The sequence below is a fragment of the Armigeres subalbatus genome, chromosome 3, assembly GCF_024139115.2.
Source record: "Armigeres subalbatus isolate Guangzhou_Male chromosome 3, GZ_Asu_2, whole genome shotgun sequence".
NCBI lineage: Eukaryota > Metazoa > Arthropoda > Insecta > Diptera > Culicidae > Armigeres > Armigeres subalbatus.
In genome coordinates this window covers 151,638,275-151,656,823 of record NC_085141.1, presented here as the reverse complement: position 1 = coordinate 151,656,823, position 18,549 = coordinate 151,638,275, and the positions used below count along the sequence as shown (strand labels likewise).

Genomic DNA, 18,549 nt, shown 5'->3' with positions numbered 1-18,549 from the left:
ACAAGACACACTGGCACCACATGTGCCCCAACACTCACCTGCCTATGCCGCTTGAATGACTGCAAGGACCAATTTATAAGTACCCTGCAGGGGTACCCCATGCCGCCATCTCACAACATAGACAGTCCTCACTCAGTGTGGTGTTCACCCCGTCCTGCAACAGGGTGGCACCACTTGTCTACCAAGCCGGAGGCGACCCTAGGTTGGTGGCTCCTATGCCGCTCCTACCTCAGCTACGAGGCAGACCCTTTCATGTCTCCCTATTTCTGAGGTGCCGCAGAGGCATCAACCCCCGACACTCCTGCCAGTCATAGCGAGACTTTCGTGTCCCCTACTTCTAAGGTGCCGCAGAGGTATCTGCCCCCCGACACTCCTGCCAGGCCTAGCGAGACTTCACTCATTCCGTCCCTGACAGCCGGATCACACTACTGCCTAAGCAGCCACTCTGACCATACGTACCATGCGAGTCTGACTTGTGTGCCCGCTCATACATTCAGTCCCGATCGCTTGCACCACTTGTGCACCACTCTCTTTGACATTCAGTCACTCACTCAGTGGGGGTTGTAATACCCCCATCTCCCATTTTTATCCACTCTGTGCACCTCCTGTGCATCGTTTGGGCGTGGAACACCCGGCACGTCAGACGTGCCTAACACTCACCTACCCAGGCTTTGACACTGCCAATAGGTCCCCATTGGGTACTATGCCGGTAGCACCCACCCATTGACGTTTCGAAGCCCAGGTAGTCCTCAGCCAATGTGGTGGTCTCCCCATCCTGGAACGGGGTCGCACCACTACCTTACATGTCTCCGATTTCTGAGGTGCCGCAGAAGCATCAACCCCCCGACACTCCTGCCAGACGCAGCGAGACTTTCGTGTCCCCTACTTCTGAGGTGCCGCAGAGGTATCTGCCCCCGACACTCCTGCCAGGCCTCACCAGACTTCAGTCATTCTAACACTACCGACCATGCGTACCATGCGAGACTTACTTGTGTGCTCACCCATACACTCGGTCCCTCATTCTGTGGGGGTATTACGAGTAATACCCCAACTCCCGTTCGCTTGCACCACATGTGCACCACTTGGGGTGTGTGGGTACCACCCACTGCCACCCGCTTGCCGCCGAAGCAGCCCTCACTCTGTGGAACCTCCACAGGCTCCGTTAACGACCTGGCTAATTGTTTCACCCCCCAGGCCATTCATCCCTTCGGCACGGGTCGCCTGACACCTTGGGATTCGGGGTTAGGGGCTTGTATGCTTTAAGCGGCACACGGTCGCTTGATAAGGTTTGCTTGCGGATATGTGGTTTTTGGGAGGGAATTAACAGCGCCCCCTGTTAACCCCACCACCTCCTAGGCAGAACCCCCTGACTCACAGACGGCTGGGGAGGGGTCGTCAAGCCCTTGGACATGGTCCCTGCTGCCCGCACGAGGAACATCTGAATAGCGCTAAGAGTACAGGCAGTGAAAGTCAAGGCAGCGGAGGAGATGACTACGTCAGTTCAGCGGACGATGGAAGCCAACCAGCCCCCACCTTAAGGGAAGTTAAGGATGCCATTCAACAGCTAAAGACCAATAAAGCAGCTGGTAAGGATGGTATCGGAGCTGAGCTCATCAAGATGGGCCCGGAAAAGCTGGCCACTTGCCTGCACAAACTGATAGTCAGAATCTGGGAAACCGAACAGCTACCGGAGGAGTGGAAGGAAGGGGTTATATGCCCCATCTACAAGAAAGGCGACAAACTGGAGTGTGAGAACTTTCGAGCGATCACCATCCTTAATGCCGCCTACAAAGTGATATCCCAGATCATCTTCCGTCGTCTGTCACCATTAGTGAACGAGTTCGCGGGAAGCTCGACAACGGACCAGATCTTTACTGTACGGCAAATCCTTCAAAAGTGCCGTAAATACCAGGTTCCAACGCTCCATCTGTTCGTTGATTTCAAGGCGGCATACGACAGTATAGACCGCGTAGAGCTATGAAAAATTATGGACGAGAACAGCTTCCCTGGGAAGCTTACCAGACTGATCAAAGCAACGGTGGATGGTGTGCAAAACTGTGTGAAGATTTCGGGCGAACACTCCTGTTCGTTCGAATCGCGCCGGGGACTAAGACAAGGTGATGGACTTTCGTGCCTGTTGTTCAACATTGCGCTAGAAGGTGTCATGCGGAGAGCCGGGTGTAACAGCCGGGGTACGATTTTCAACAGATCCAGTCAATTTATTTGCTTCGCGGATGACATGGACATTGTCGGCCGAACATTTGCAAAGGTGGCAGAACTGTACACCCGCCTGAAACGTGAAGCAACAAAAGTTGGACTGGTGGTGAATGCGTCAAAGACAAAGTACATGCTTGTGGGCGGAACCGAGCGCGACAGGGCCCGCCTGGGAAGCAGTGTTACGATAGACGGGGATACCTTCGAGGTGGTCGAGGAATTCGTCTATCTCGGATCCTTGCTAACGGCTGACAACAACGTTAGTCGTGAAATACGAAGGCGCATCATCTGTGGATGTCGGGCCTACTACGGGCTCCAGAAGAGACTGCGGTCGGAAAAGATTCGCCACCGCACCAAATGTGTCATGTACAAGACGCTTATAAGACCGGTTGTCCTTTACGGACATGAAACATGGACAATGCTCGAGGAGGACTTGCAAGCACTCGGAGTATTCGAGAGACGGGTGCTTAGGACCATCTTTGGCGGTGTGCAAGAAGACGGTGTGTGGCGGCGAAGAATGAACCATGAGCTCGCCCAACTCTACGGCGAACCCAGTATCCAGAAGGTAGCTAAAGCCGGAAGGGTACGATGGGCAGGACATGTTGCAAGAATGCCGGACAACAACCCTGCAAAGATGGTGTTCGCTTCCGATCCGGCAGGTACGAGACGGCGTGGAGCGCAGCGAGCGAGATGGGCAGACCAGGTGCAGAACGACTTGGCGAGCGTGGGGCGTATCCGAGGATGGAGAGATGCGGCCTCGAACCGTGTATTGTGGCGTCAAATTGTTGATTCAGTGTTATCTGTTTAGATGTTAACTAAATAAATGAAATGAAATGAGTGTCTATAGTGTAACTGATTCACTGACCTAGTGTGTTTATTGCCCTTTCATTAGCCATTGTAATAGGACACGAGATAACCCCACGGGAGACAGTATCGATTACGAGAGCACGGTGATTTCCCTCAAATCGCATGGGCGAGAAAAAAAATGAAACACCACGCATAAAAGAACAGACAAAATAATGCCTTCATCAACGTGAATGATTTCCTATGTCTGTGATGCCGGGGATTTTTAACTTATAGAGGAATATTGCCAGTAATGCGACAGGTATCGCAGAATGTTGTCAAAGTATAATTAAATGTCTGCTAAGTTTGTGACTACTCTTTAGGTTCGTTTTAATGATTAATATCATGTACATTATTGTATGTACATCTTTACCTCTGCATCATAACTATTTATTTGTTATTGTATATGTTAAAATGTATATTATCTGTATAAATCTGTTTAGTGAAAAATAGTCAACTTCAGATGCAAACAATGACAGGCACAGCATTGATGTAGGATTTATTAATGCCATCCTTCATTGCTTGTCGAAAGCAGTCCCGCCATCCTTTTCCCAGGGATTACAAAATTCGTTAAGAAAAGTAAATTAGAATGGTATAAAAAACTTTAGAATACACAGTTTTGTGGCTGATCTTTGACAGAAAATGAATAAGTACAAAATGTACTTCCGTTGATGTATGATTTTGATAATTTCCACCTATCAAGAACAATGTACATGAGGTGACCGTGAGCATCACATTTTGTCAATAATGCCGGAGCCATAAAGTCTGTCGTAATCATGGATTCCATAATGCATATCATTCCATCCCGACGATGTGTTCAACAGCTTAAAATTCAGTTATATTTTGCATTGAGAAGCTTCCTGACCAGAATGATGAAACATACTTACATGGCATTTTTAAGAACTTCATGCTTATAGTTTTTTTGTAATTTAATTTGTATTAAAAAAATGATTCGACAAAATTTTATTAAAATACGTTACATTTTTTGTTTTGTTATAATTTCTATTTTTTCAACTTCTAGCAAAACTAAATGTATAATCTTGCTCAAAAAAATCTGAATAAAACACGACAGGCCGTTATGAATTTGTTCTGCTATTATTGTGATTTGATATACATCAATGTAGTTTTCAATATTCAAACAAATATATTGATCCCACAATCATGACTCAGTTATTATTGAATTTATTAAAACTATTTGAAAAGTTACACAAACACGTGGGTAAACAAACTAAGCAACCTGCCAGTACCCTAAAGCTATATCCGAATGGAAACATAACATCTATTTCTACTCCGTATTCTCATGGAAGAATCTTTCAAACGATTTTAGAGCAGTTTTTGTTTATACCATCAGTTTTGATTCTCCTAGGTGATTAATCTCACTATTTGCGATAATTATATAGCAATGAGAATTAAAGCCTGTCCACGGATACTTAGACTAAGATAATGTCCAATCAATTTGTCGCCATTTTATCAATTTGGCCTAGAAAAAAAAAACATGCTGAAAGCCCGTATTGGAAGATGGGTGTCCGAAATTGAACGTGGACAGTGTTCAAATATATACTTTCAATGTGTTCATATATACTTTCAATGTGTTCATTGCAACAGCTTTTTTATTTGAAAATCAAATTCGTTGTTTTGAATGTAAACTCAAGGCTTCATATAAAATATCTTGATTGATACCAATTAGCAGAAATCTGTCACTGACTATACCATAAAGCAAGGACGCCTTCTCTTTATCTCCTGTAGCACTTTCGCTCGCTATCAACTAGTCGCGTGTTGTTCGTTAAGCTTGATAGACCCATACGGCGATACAGTGATACAGCGATGGAATTAAAAACCATTTACGATGGAATTCTACGCAAAGGTAAATATTTAATATTGACTCGTGCTATTTATCATGGTTGCTAGTTGCTACTTGCGAAGCGCAGGTGGTGACGAAGCATATATAGTTTTATCTTGATTAAACGATACTATTCGACACTGTTTGCGATGTAAACATAAACAAATGGAATGTTCGTTCTTGAAACAGAAAATGTCCATTGTTCGCGAAGACGAAGCTGCCGTGCATACATTCAAACATGAGTGACATCACTTGATGTATAGGAAATCAAAATACTTCTAAAAAAATGTAAATTTTTTTAATCAAAAACTAATTAGCTTTTGGAAGTAGAAATTTGATAATCTACTAAATAGTTACATATACATGAATAAAAAGTATTTTCAAATTAATATGTGCATTGAGCTTATTAAAATTCTAATCGTGCATAACAAATAGTTTTTAATAAAATATTGTTTTTAATTTTAAAAAGGCATTTCAAATTTTATTTCTTATATATTCCGTGTTGAATTTCCATCATCTTCACTCATACTCTAAAAAATTTCCAGATGTCCAGCTTCGACTTCCCTATTACCGAAAACACAAATTCTAGAAAAAAAAACCGTTTTAATCCACTTTCTGTGAACCCTTCCTAAATTACACTAGTTTACAAAATAAAATAAAATGTGTGAACTCCAATGGTTGGCCTTTTTTTTTATTTATACCAAAAGTTTGATTTTTTCACTGTATTCTGTAGTTTTGAATATTCGTACCTTTTTTGGTTTTTGTTATTATATTAATACCAAGGACACACCTGTGGTACACTCAGAAATGTAAAAAATCATCCATAGCATAAAATCTATATTTTTTTATAATTAATGTAATAAATGATATTTTAGTTACCGGATAAAGATTGCTGTCGTCGCTGTCCGGAACATCTTTTGCTGGCGATGATAGGGGATCTAGATGTCAATGAAGGAAAAATATATGCGATTTGACAGTTAGGTACCACACATGTTTCGGACAGCAGAACAAAGGGAACCGAAGCGACAATGTTTATCTGGTAACTAAAATATCTTTTTTGCAATTCCTGATCATAATATCTGATTTACAGTTCGTCTTTGAGTGATAAAACGGCCTACTTTTCCATACCAACGAAATGGGTGCTTTAATGAACATTATGCAACTTAAATGGGTTGCATAATATTCATTATAACACTCGTTTGGGTGCTATAATGAAAAACAAACATCAGAACAGTAGTTACATGACTACATTTTGCTAAATTAACTTCGGTAAGTACTCAAATAGTGTATTCTTTGCGCCCCGTAATAAATTAAATAGTTTGATGGACACGACAGCAAAAATTTCCAAAGTCAAGTACAGCTATCGCTTTACGGCTTATCGAACTATGCAATGTGGCACGGTAACATGGAATCTGATTGTTCTCCACAGCAACATAATTTATTGGCAAGAATGATCATGTGGAGTAAATTAGACTGTACAATTTTGGTACAGATTTATCAAATTAAAGTCCATTTTTCGTCATTGCAAAAAATAGCGTGTGCAACTCGTTGCAAAGCTCGATTTTTTCAGCACTCGTAGTATTTATCCAATTCGGCAAGCCTCGTTGGATAAACATAGAACTCGTGCTGAAAAAATCATCTTTTTGCAACTTGTTGCACAAACTACTATTAATGTGATTTATACATAGCTTAGTATAAGGTGTATACTTTCACAGCATAGAAATTATACTACCACAGATTTTCATGAATTTATTTTCTTTAGCATATCTGGGTTTGACAGCCATTAAATATTAAAAAAAAAAATTCAAAAAGTATTAATCAAAAAAATCTATGCTAGATGGTAGACTATTAAAAGGTAAGCTCTGCATTAAAAAAACGGATCAAATCACACTAATAAATGCCTCACATAAGGTACAGTGGGGTAAGTGGGTAAATGGGGTAAGTGAAAAAAACGCAAGTATTTCACTGATGAAGCACAGAATTATTCAATTTCACTTCGCAATCATACAAGGCCATTCAAATCAATGCTTTGAATAAGTGAAACATGAAATAATGAACCATTTCAACATGCGAGAGTAAAAGTTTATTAACCTTTCAAGTTTATCTTTTGCACAAGTTGTTTTGCGTGTCAATAAATACAAATATTTTTTTATGTTGGTTTCCATAACACATTCAATTAGTGCATTGATAAGTTGGTTTTCTTTGTAGTTTTGAATTCCAGCCACAAAAATATTGATATGAACATCACAAATTTTGAAAAAAATATTTTATTGCTTTGCCTGTTTTTTGCCATGAGTGGGGCAAGTGAAAATTTTCCGACACTGAATGCATTTCTCTATTTTTCCAAATACAAATAATTTCTATTAAACGTATATAAACAAATAAAACCAATTCGAACTCATTCGAAGGCTTTTGGTTATGACAGTGATACGTTGTAATACTAAATCAAGAATCCAAAGTGCCAAGCGTGTCAGTGTTTTAAATAATCCATGTTTGATAAATAATTCGTGAAAAATTGTTATTTATACAGCTTAAATACAAGAATCACTACTATTGCAAATATATCAACAATTATGATTTATTTGAAATTTATAAAATTTATTTATTTGTTTATTTAGACTCTTCTACTGAAATCATAAGTGGATTGTCAATGAAACACAATATGATTCCAGGTTTGATGAATATTTCAAAGATAATTTCTCTGCATTAATGCCAACGTTCATTATCTTACTATAAACCTGAAATAGAAAGTAGTGTTAGACACAAATGGAGATGAGATATTAGATCTCAAAAAATTCAAGTAAAGAAAATATAAAAACATAAAAATCATTTAATGGAGGCACTCTAGTGCCCTTTGACTTTTATGAGATGTCAAAAAGCATCACAACAGATCACAGTTATGCTCTATTCAGCATAATTATCATTTGCATGCACTATATGAACAGAAAATGTGTTCTTATATTGAAAAATTCCTTTCTAAAATCATTTTTTCACTTACCCCACATGTGGGGCAAGTGAAAAATTGAAACCGATTTTTTTGTTTTCCAAATATTTTGTATCCTAAAAATATTTTTCAAAGATCTTGTTCGCAGGCATATAAAGATTGGATAGATGATTCGTTATCTCATAAATATGATCAATTTCAATATTATATTCAACTTTTATGACTTGATGAACATGAAATATACGATTTCCTTTACCCATTTGCCCCACTGTACCTTATTGTTCTTTATAGGTAATGCTGGGCACTGGCGGAGACAGAGGTGGGGCCAGTACTGGTAGTTTTCATGACTGTCATGTGAAAGCGAAAACAGTTGCATTTTCATTTTCAAGAGACCAAATGAAAATGTAGCCGTCTCCCGGTCATCTGTCACATTATTAACAGTCATGATGGGAATGTTGCTTTGTTTTGAAATCTAAATTTCTTAATAGTTTTGATAGATCTGTGCAAATAACGATGACTAGTCGATAAAATGATTATATTGTTCCTTGTTTTCGAGTTAGAAGCAACATTATTGAAGAAGAAACAGCTTGTTTACAATGGTTTAATGCGCTTTCATGAAATAAAAATCCGTGAAAATTGGGCAGAATTCCTTTCATTGTTTATGTTTTCTATGACAGCGGGAGAAAACAAAATGTAAATATCGCGTGACCTCTCTCAATGAAAATGAAAATCTCAGTTCTGGGTGGGGCACCACACGATGCAATCACACCATTGTTCTCATAGGCTATTGTTCTTGCGCCAAGTGGTGCCCCACCAAAAAACAATAGCTGGCGACGCCAGTGATGCTGGGAGATGTTAAATGTGGCCTCCGGAAACCAACAAGAAATAATATTGATAAACGTTGCAGGCAACAGGAAAACAGAAGCATAAGCGAATGTCCCAGATGTGGACCAATTGGATCAGCAGCGGTAATGTACTGCTCAAGCAAAATTAGGGGAAGTGGGGGTAACACGCCCATAGGGGTTAAAACGCGCCACCCCTGAATAAGGTTAAATATCCCCATTGTGATTATTTTAAATAGTCTATACGATGAATCAATGAAAAATATTGCCATTGGATACATATATTTCATGATTTTTCTCTAGTTACACATGAAAAACTCGAAAAAATGATTTTTGCGTGTTTTGATGCAATTCTAGCTCGGTGAAATTTAGTCTTTCTATCGCTGTTATTCATTGGTAAATTGAAAATTGAGCCATGAGCCATGCTGCTTACTCGTGTTCTTTATGTTCCACACGAAATCGTCGTCAAAATTGGTCTTAAAACGATTTGATGGGCCTTCAAACTTCTGAGGTCGGTGTGGGGCAGTACGCCCATGCTCATTTCGTATGACCGAAACAGCTGAAACATTCGGTTAATTGCCTTAATGTAGGCAATTAAAATGAAAATCAGTACGATAAACACATGCGCGTTTTAACCCATCCACTGGCGCATCTCACCCGCATGGTTTCAAAATCAATATTTTTCGGGTGCTTTTTAAAAATCAAATTTCTGTGCAATAAAATGTACAATTAGATATCTGTCATCGGTAGTCAGTCGCAGATATGCTGTTCTTTAGTATGCGCTGATAAAAACTGGCTGAAATGGTGGTTTTCATTGATAAAAATGGCATTTTCCTTAACGTGGGCGTCCTACCCCCAGTTCCCCTACTTGTTGAAGGAAATCTAAAAAGTGAACCACCCGAAAGAGTACCAGGACTCGGGTAGAAAGTTTGCGAAGCGTACGTGGTAAGTTACTTACATTACACAACGCAGGAGAAAGGTTTACGATTTTATTCTCTATTTAGATTATCAGTACCAAACGAATATGACACTTCTGGCATTAGAGCAGTTGGCGATGGTGGTCTGGCTTATAACCCGCAAAAGCTGGCAGTTCCGCAGCACCATCGAATCAGAGAAATTGTTCCGAATGATTTTAAGAAAGCGAATGTACCATGGCACGATGTTCCAGAATAAATATGTGTTTTATGTTATGTATGGATATGTAAACGCTAAATAAATCTTCTACTTAACAACATATTTTCACTTCAACATTTTAATTAAAAAAAAAAAAACAGCTTTTCAGAGCAGAATCCATCTAATTTTCCAGCCGAATGAGATGTAGCTAAAGATGATTAAACGCATCTTATACTATCTCCCAATATATCAAAGTTATACTAACGCAGTATAATGCGAATCTAAACGAATTTTTTTTTTTTTTATCTTTCGTTTATTTGGAAGGCTCATTTGCCGTGAAGCGTTACGGAGCCGAAATCAAGTTTAACAATACATTTCTTGATTCTTATACATAGTGTTAGTTTTGGGGAACCGAAAGACTCGCGGTTTAGTCGAGGTTAGGGAATACAATAATACAGTAGGAAAGGAAAGGATTTTAGGGTGCTTAAGTAATTACTATGCTGATGTTCACAAAGTTGACATTCCTCGCATTTTTACATCTGTAACGGGACAAACAAACTTTTTTTGGGAGACAACGACGAGAGGAAGACATACGGAAGGGATTAACGACAGACATGGAAATGTTCAACAAGAGGAAGACATTCGATATGGGGTACGACAGACAAGGGAATGGGCAGACAATGATTACAGTTTTACATCAGCAACTTTCAAAAATTGGTGGACCAGGGACATGTACTCGAGATCAAGGCCCGACAACACTTCCCTAATAGGCTTTGGTTGTTTTCCTCGGACCCGGAGATGTTCAGTTAGCGCAGATCTGGGGCCACGATGCTCCTCGCACGCCCACACGACATGATCGATGTCCTGATAATCCTCGCCGCAAACACAGAGATTTCCTTCCGAGAGCCCCACTCTGAAAAGATGTGCATTTAGAGTGTAGTGATTGGACATTAGACGACACATGGTTCGAATGAAGTCTCGTCCCATATTCAATTTTTTGAACCATGGACGCTTCGACACCTGCGGGCGAATTGAATACAGCCATCTACCCAACTCCCCATTTGTCCATTTCTGTTGCTAGCTGTTCAAGGTTTCCTGACGAACTAATGTGAAAAATTCTTCGAAGGTGATTTTCCGATCGTAAATATCACCTTCCATAGCGCCCACCTTAGCCAAAGAGTCCGCTTTCTCATTTCCCGAGATCGAGCAATGAGAAGGGACCCAAGCCATGGTGATTGTGTAAGACCGTTGTGATAAGGCACTCAAAGCTTTCCGTATCCCATTTAGAAGATACGCTGAGTGCTTAACCGGTTTCATTGACCGAACTTAGACTGTCGGTGAAGATGAAAAAGTGGTCAGGAGGTAGGGATGCGATTTGCTCGAGTGAATAGTGTATAGCTGCTAGCTCAGCAGTATACACGGAACAAGGCTCTTTGAGCTTAAAGTAGGCGCTATGAAAAACGTTGAAAACACCGAAACCAGTCGTTTTTTTGCTCGCGCATTTTTTTTGAAGTGTTTTTTCTCGTTCTTTCGCTGTTTACGTTTTCGCTTGTCGCGTTGGCGTTATTTTCTCCCGGACCCGTCATGGGAGACTCGGTGGCCGATTCGGTCGCTGGAAAAGTGCCTAAGCGCACTGCTCTTGGAGGCGCGGGTAACCCCTCCAAGCAGCTTTTGCAGAGCAACGTGTTCTCGCCGTTGCCGCTTGATGACGCCGGCAATCCGCCGAAAAAGAGGAAGAAGCAGCAATCGCAGCTGCCGCAGGTGCAACCGGAGCGGAAGGAGAAGTGCCCGCCCGTGTTTGTGAAGGGCGATCCGCCGGATTTACGCCCAAAATTCGCCAGCTGATCGCTAAGGGGCTGAAATGTACTTTTCGGCTCTGCAGCGAGGGCGTGAAAGTGATGCCGGCCAACAGGGACCATCATCAATCCGTTGTGGAGTTCCTCGAGGTCCACAAGTATGAGTACTACACTCATGACCACCCCGGCACGAAGCCGCTCAAGGCTTTGCTGCGAGGACTTCACGACATGAAGGAGGAAGAGCTCCAAGCAGAGCTTGAAGGTTGCGGACTGAAGCCAGTAGCCGTCCACAAGATCGCTCGTCACGACAAGGCGAGGAAATATCGCGACCAGCTTTACCTGATCCATCTGGAGCACGGCTCCACTACCTGGAAGGACCTGAAGCTGGTTGGCGTTATAAATTACACCGTCGTTGACTGGGAGCGATATCGGCCAGTGCACCGCGATGTCACGCAATGCACCAACTGCTTCAATTTCGGGCACGGCACCAGGAACTGCCGCATGAAGCCGCGCTGCAACAAGTGTGGCGAACCCCATCCGACGGACGAGTGCGACAAAATGGAGGTGGCCGATCCCAAGTGCGCCAACTGTGGCGACAAACATCCGGCCACCACAAAGGGCTGCCCAAAGCGAGCCGAGTTCCTGGAAATCCGGAAGAAGGCTTCCACCAGGACCATTCCGAAGAAGAACCGTGTTCCTGTAATCAACGAGGTGAACTTTCCAGCCATCCCGGCTCCCCGTCGTGTGATTCCAATACTCCCACCGCTACAGCCGCACAAGCGACTGGCAGCGGCAGCTGCATCGGTCCAAGCTCCAGCATCGTCGGCACCATCCACCAGCGAATGGCCCCCGCTTCCTCCTCCTGGGTTCCGTCGGCAGTCGGAGAACGAAGCCGTCCCACCGGAAGAATCTGCCCCGCTGTACACTCCGGAGCAACTGATGCCGATCTTCGCGCAGCTCGCCACTCGACTGCGCGGCTGCAAACCCGATTCGACCAGGTCTTCACACTTGGCATGTTCATCATTGAAAATGGCTGCTAGGGTGGGCCTGGTCAACTGGAACGCTTGCTCGCTAAAGAGCAAATCAATCGAGCTGAAGGATTTCCTTGAGGAGAAGGAAATAGACGTGGCGTTCATCACCGAAACGCACCTAAAACCGGAGGTGAACGTCAACATCCCGGACTTCCGCATCGTGCGACTCGACCGGCCGACCAGGGGAGGTGGTGTGGCCATCGCTCTTCGCTACAACATCAACTGTCGTCTGCTTCCAAGCTTCCAGCTCAGTGTCATCGAGGCCATCGGTGTCGAAATCACCACTTCGGTCGGCACAATCGCGCTCATCGCGGCGTACTGTCCAACGCAGGCCAAAGCCGGCGATGGATCATCGGCTGCCCTTCGGAGGGACATCGTCAAGCTGACGCGGAGGCAAGGCCAGTATATCATTGCCGGCGACTTGAATGCCAAACATCAAGCCTGGGGCAACAGTCGCGGCAATCGAAACGGCACCATCTGGAGCAACGACATGGAGGAAGGCCACTACACGATCCTGAGCCCGGATTCCCCACTCGGCTGAGTCGGTCCGGTGCCCACGCAACGCTCGACCTCTACGTAACAAACCTGAGTGACCACGTCTCGCAGCCGGTTGTATACCAGGAGCTCAGTTCGGATCACTATCCGGTGGTGGCGGAACTGGGCTCCTCGGTCAATCGGCACCAGCAGTTACGGCGGAACTACCACCGAGTGAACTGGCAGCGTTTCCAGCAGTGCGTCGATAACACCATCGACTACGAGGTGCGTCCGGAGACGCCGGAAAGTATCGACCGTCAGCTGTGCGCTATCGAGGAGGCGATCACGGCGGCCCGAGAGCAACACGTACCGACGGCTCGGCAGGTAAGCAACTCCTTAAACATCGATACACTCACCAAAGATTTGATTCGATTGCGGAATGTCACTCGCAGGCAGTTTCAGCGTACTGGACTGCCTGAGCTTAAGGCACGCTGCAATCGAATCACAAAAATTATCAAGGCCAGAATGGTGGACCTCAGAAATAACGACTTTTCGAACAAGATCCGCACTCTCCCAGATTATGCTAAGCCGTTCTGGAAAATGACCAAAATTCTAAAATCCAAGCCTCGGCCCATTCCACCTTTGATCCCACTAGACAATAATGGCTCGAAGGATCGCTTGATAACTCCTGCAGAGAAGGTCGCTGAAATAGGTCGTCACTTCGTCAGCTCACACAATCTTGGGCAGAACATCGCCAGTCCTCACGAAGCAGCCGTCAACGAGCATGCAAACAACATCCATTTGATTCCCAACGACTTCTCGGAGGAGTTGGAGATCTCATCTGGCGAATTGACGGCCTATATCAAATCGTCGAAGAACATGAAGGCCCCAGGCTTCGACAGCATCCTGAATCTCGAGCTCAAACACATGAGTGCTCCGTTCTTTGAGCACCTCTCACTGATCTTTAATCAGTGTCTCCGGCTCAGCTACTTCCCATCGTCCTGGAAGTCAGCGAAAGTCATCCCCATCCGGAAGCCTGGGAAGGATCCTTCCTCTCCCAAAAGTTATCGACCCATCAGCCTTCTCTCAGGGTTATCCAAGCTATTCGAAAAAGCTATTCATCATCGGTTACTTGAGTCTGCCGGAAATCTCAACATCTTGCTCGAGGAACAGTTTGGTTTCCGACGCGGTCGGTCAACTGTACACCAACTGACCCGAGTTACCAACGTCCTCAGACGGAACAAGTTTGTCTCGAAAACATCCGCCATGGCCTTACTCGATGTCGAGAAGGCATTTGACAATGTATGGCATGATGGCCTGGTGTACAAACTACAACGCTACAATCTTCCCAGCTACCTGGTGAAAATCATCAACAATTACCTGTCGGCAAGGACATTCCGGGTCTCAATCAGCGGAGCGAGTTCCAATGCGCACAACATCGTCGCAGGCGTTCCCCAGGGCAGTATCCTCGGGCCCCTGCTTTTCAATCTGTTCACCTCCGACATGCCAGAACCTCCAGAAGGCGGCATTCTGTCTCTGTTCGCAGATGACACATCCATCGTCTACAACGGTAGAGTGATCAGAGCGCTAGTGGCAAAACTCCAACGAGGCCTGGATGCCCTGACAGAGTACCTCACCAGCTGGAAGATCTGTATCAACGCGGCGAAGACCCAGGTCATCATTTTCCCCACTCCAAATCCCTAAACTTGTTCCGCCTGGGGACTGTAAAATCATCCTCAATGGCACGACCGTGGAATGGGCCAATGAGGCCGGCTACCTTGGCTTGACCCTCGACAGCAAGCTTATTTTCAGGCAACAGGTTGACAAAACGGTGACAAAGTGTAACGTCTTGTTGAAACTACTGTACCCTTTGATCAACCGCCGGTCGTCATTGTCCCTGAAAAATAAGCTTGCTGTCTACAAGCAAATCATCCTCCCTGTGATCGAATATGGCATGCCGGTCTGGGAGAGCTGCGCTAAAACCCACCACCTCAAACTTCAACGGGTCCAAAACAAATTCCTGAGGATGATCCTCAACACCCTCCCAGGACAAGAACATCCGAGGTCCACCGTCTGGCCGGAATAAAAACCTTACATGAACGCTTTGGTGAGTGTAAAGAAAAGTTTAGGGTCCGTTGCTTGCATTCGGATCAGGCTCCAATTAGGGCGCTAGTTCCAATCTAGGTTATCAAATTTCTTATTGTAAATATTAGTGTACATAGTAGTTAGGTTATCAAATTTAAAAAAACACACCAGCGCCTCCTAAAGGCCGTCATATTAACAGTATATCATATAAACACTTAAATAACAATGTAAACATAAAAATTTAAAATTGAAGTTGGAGGGCCAAGCCGGCCGAACACTGTATATGTAGAAAAATAATAATTGTAAAACAGAAAATTATTAAATAAAGAAGAATTTTACTACTACTACTACCGAAACCAGTGGAGTCATTAATTTTTGACCCGTCTGTAAAAAAGCTTCTCTCCTCACTGGCGTGCCCGTATTTGCTTGCAAATAATGGAGGTATGACCTCCGCACACAGAAAGTCTGGTATTCCATGAACCTCCTGCTTCATGGACAGATCAAAAGTAACAGAGGAACTGTAAGAGTCTAAGAAGTTAGCACGATTGGTATCTACCGAAGAAGGGCTTACCTCCAGCGTTATGTACCAGTGGTAAATACTCATGAATCGAGATTGAGGGTTTTGTTCGAGCAGCTTCTCGAAGTTATCAATGACCAGTGGATTGAGAACCTCACAGCGGATGAGGAACCGGAGCGATAATTCCGCGAAACGATCTGTTAGTGGCAGTATTCCCGCAAGTACTTCCAAGCTCATTGTATGTGTCGAATTCATACATCCTAATGCGATACGGAGACAGCGGTACTGAATCCTTTGAAGCTTCAGCATGTGCGTTTTAGCCGCGGACTGGAAGCAGAAACTACCGTATTCGAGGACCGACAAAATGGTTGTTCTATACAACGTCATAAGATCTTCGGGATGCGCTCCCCACCATGTTCCGGTTATTGATCGCATGAAGTTGATCCGTTTCTGGCATTTTTGTGTCAGATACACAATGTGCTTCCCGAAGGTACATTTCGAGTCGAACCAGACCCCGAGGTATTTAGAAGATATGATATGAGTGATTGTCTTACCCATCAGTTGGAGCGGGAACTTTGCCGGCTTATGTTTTTTTGAAAAGACAACCAACGCAGGTTTCTCCGGAGAGAATTCGATACCCAGCTTCGTAGCCCAAGTAGTCAAATTGTCCAAAGTATCTTGCAATGGTCCTTGCAGATCAACCGATGTTGGCCCTGAAACGGATACAACACAATCATCTGCAAGCTGTCTCAACGAGCAATTTGGCATGAGACATTCATCAATGTCTCTGACGTAAAAATTAAAGAAGGGGCTCAAACATGAGCCCTGGGGGAGACCCATGTAGCTAATTCGTGAAGTTGCCGAGTCACCATGAGAAAAGCTCATACGCTTCTCTGACAACAAATTGTACAAATAGTTGTTCAAAATTGGTGAAAGTCCACACTCGTGGAGTTTGTCAGATAAGACATCGACGCAAACTGAATCAAAAGCCCCTTAATGTCCAAAAACACTGAGCCCATTTGCTCTTTTTAGCGAAAGTAAGCTGAATTTCTGAAGAAAGCAACGCAAGACAGTCGTTCGTTCCCTTGCCCTGCGGAAACCAAATTGTGTATCTGACAACAAACTATTCGATTCAACCCATTTGTCTAGCCGGAAGAGAATCATCTTCTCCAACAGCTTCCGAAGACATGACAGCATCGCGATGGGGCGATACGAGTTACAATCCGACGCGGGTTTTCCGGGCTTCTGGATGGCTATCACCCTCACTTCCTCCAATCATCCGGAACAATGTTGCACTCCAGTAACTGATTGAACAAGTTCAATAAGCGCCTCTTCGCGACGTCTGGGAGGTTTTGAGCAAATTGAACCTGATTCTATCCATCCCTGGAGCGGAATTGTTACATGAAAGGAGAGCAAGTGAGAATTCAATCATCGAAAAGGGACGATCCATATCATCCCTGTCTGCAAAAGCATCACGTAGCTCTTGCCTCACCGGTACCGAATCCGGACAAACTTTCTTTGCGAAGTCAAGTATCCACCGCGACGAGCTTTCACGATCTTCGTTTACGGACGACGCGTTGCGCATTCTTCTCCCGACGGTCCACAGAGTTTTCATTGAAGTCTCGCGCGATAAACCTTCAACAAAAGTGCGCCAATATCCGCGCTTCTTCACTTTGACCAGTTTCTTGAACTGGATTTCGAGCGCGGTGTATCGTTTGTGAAGAACGATCGCCCCGTGTTTCCGAAATTCTTTGAACGCGGCGGATTTCTCGCGATAAAGTTGCGTACACTCGATGTCCCACCACGGACTGTAGGGTTTCCTACGAACCGAAGCTCCTGACACCGGCCGACGTTGTGCCTGAAGAGCGCTTTCAAGAATCAACTGCGATAGAAACTTGTACTCTTCCCGCGGGGGAAGTGCTTCTATCGACTGTATGCCATCGCTGATGGCGTCCGCATATTTGCCCCAATCGATGTGCTTCGTGAGGTCATATGAAAGATCGATGGAAGCAGATTGCTTATGTCCATTGGAAATCGAAACTTCGATCGGCAAATGATCACTACCATGGGGATCTTGGACCACCTTCCAAGTACAGTCCAACGATAATGAGCTCGAACAAATGGAAAGATCTAGACGGCTATCTCTTGCTGGAGGAGCCACTCGTGTAACTTCTCCTGTATTCAAAATTGACATATTGAAGTCGTCGCAGAGGTCGTATATCATTGATGAACGGTTGTCGTCGTACAGTTCCCCCCAGCCTGTTCCGTGGGAGTTAAAATCTCCCAGGAGCAACCGTGGCTCGGGCATAATCGAGCAGATATGCGAGAGATCTATATCGCGGTGTTTGGAGGAAGATACATATATCGAGGCGATACTGAGGTCTTTTCCGCGTATAGTCACCTGACATGCGACAGCTTCGGCGCAAGATCGACTCTATAGAATGAGTGCTGTTTTTGATCCCTAAAAGCACCCCTCCATATCGATTTACCCGATTGCGGCGGATTATGTTGAAATCAGGCAAATGAAGGTTTACATCTGGTGTTAGCCAAGTTTCACATAAAGCAAAAGCTTCGCATTGTAATTTGTTAACTAAAAATTAAAAAAATATCTAATTTTGGAAGAATACTTCGACAGTTCCACTGTAGAATCGAAATCATGTTACCCTTATTGACTAAGTTAGCCATCGAAGGATACAAATGACTCGAGGAGGGGCATTTTCGAAGCCAGCTGCTTCAGGAGAGGAGTCAGAATAGGAAGAACAGTTTTGACCATGTTCTTCACGGGGTCGGAAGCATCAAAGAAGTTGAGGATGAGCTCCACGATGCCAGAAAGTGTGAACATTGGAGCGC

General features: G+C 44.1%; 2 protein-coding genes across 4 annotated transcripts in view; one reads left to right on the top strand and one right to left on the bottom strand.

Moving 5' to 3' along the window:
* LOC134219797 (trichoplein keratin filament-binding protein) overlaps positions 1-18,549 on the bottom strand; it is a 280,474-nt gene that overhangs the window by 54,385 nt on the left and 207,540 nt on the right. The gene's annotated exons all lie outside the window — the stretch shown is intronic.
* LOC134219798 (peptidoglycan-recognition protein LB) overlaps positions 1-18,549 on the top strand; it is a 57,673-nt gene that overhangs the window by 13,754 nt on the left and 25,370 nt on the right. Inside the window, exon 1 of one of the 2 annotated variants that reach the window (XM_062698665.1) lies at positions 4,779-4,921. The exons of the other annotated variant lie outside the window; for it this stretch is intronic. Coding sequence (XP_062554649.1) covers positions 4,882-4,921 — 40 coding nt within the window. The 5' untranslated portion in view covers positions 4,779-4,881. Of the gene's footprint in view, positions 1-4,778; positions 4,922-18,549 lie in introns of those variants that run through there. 2 annotated transcript variants of the gene reach the window in all.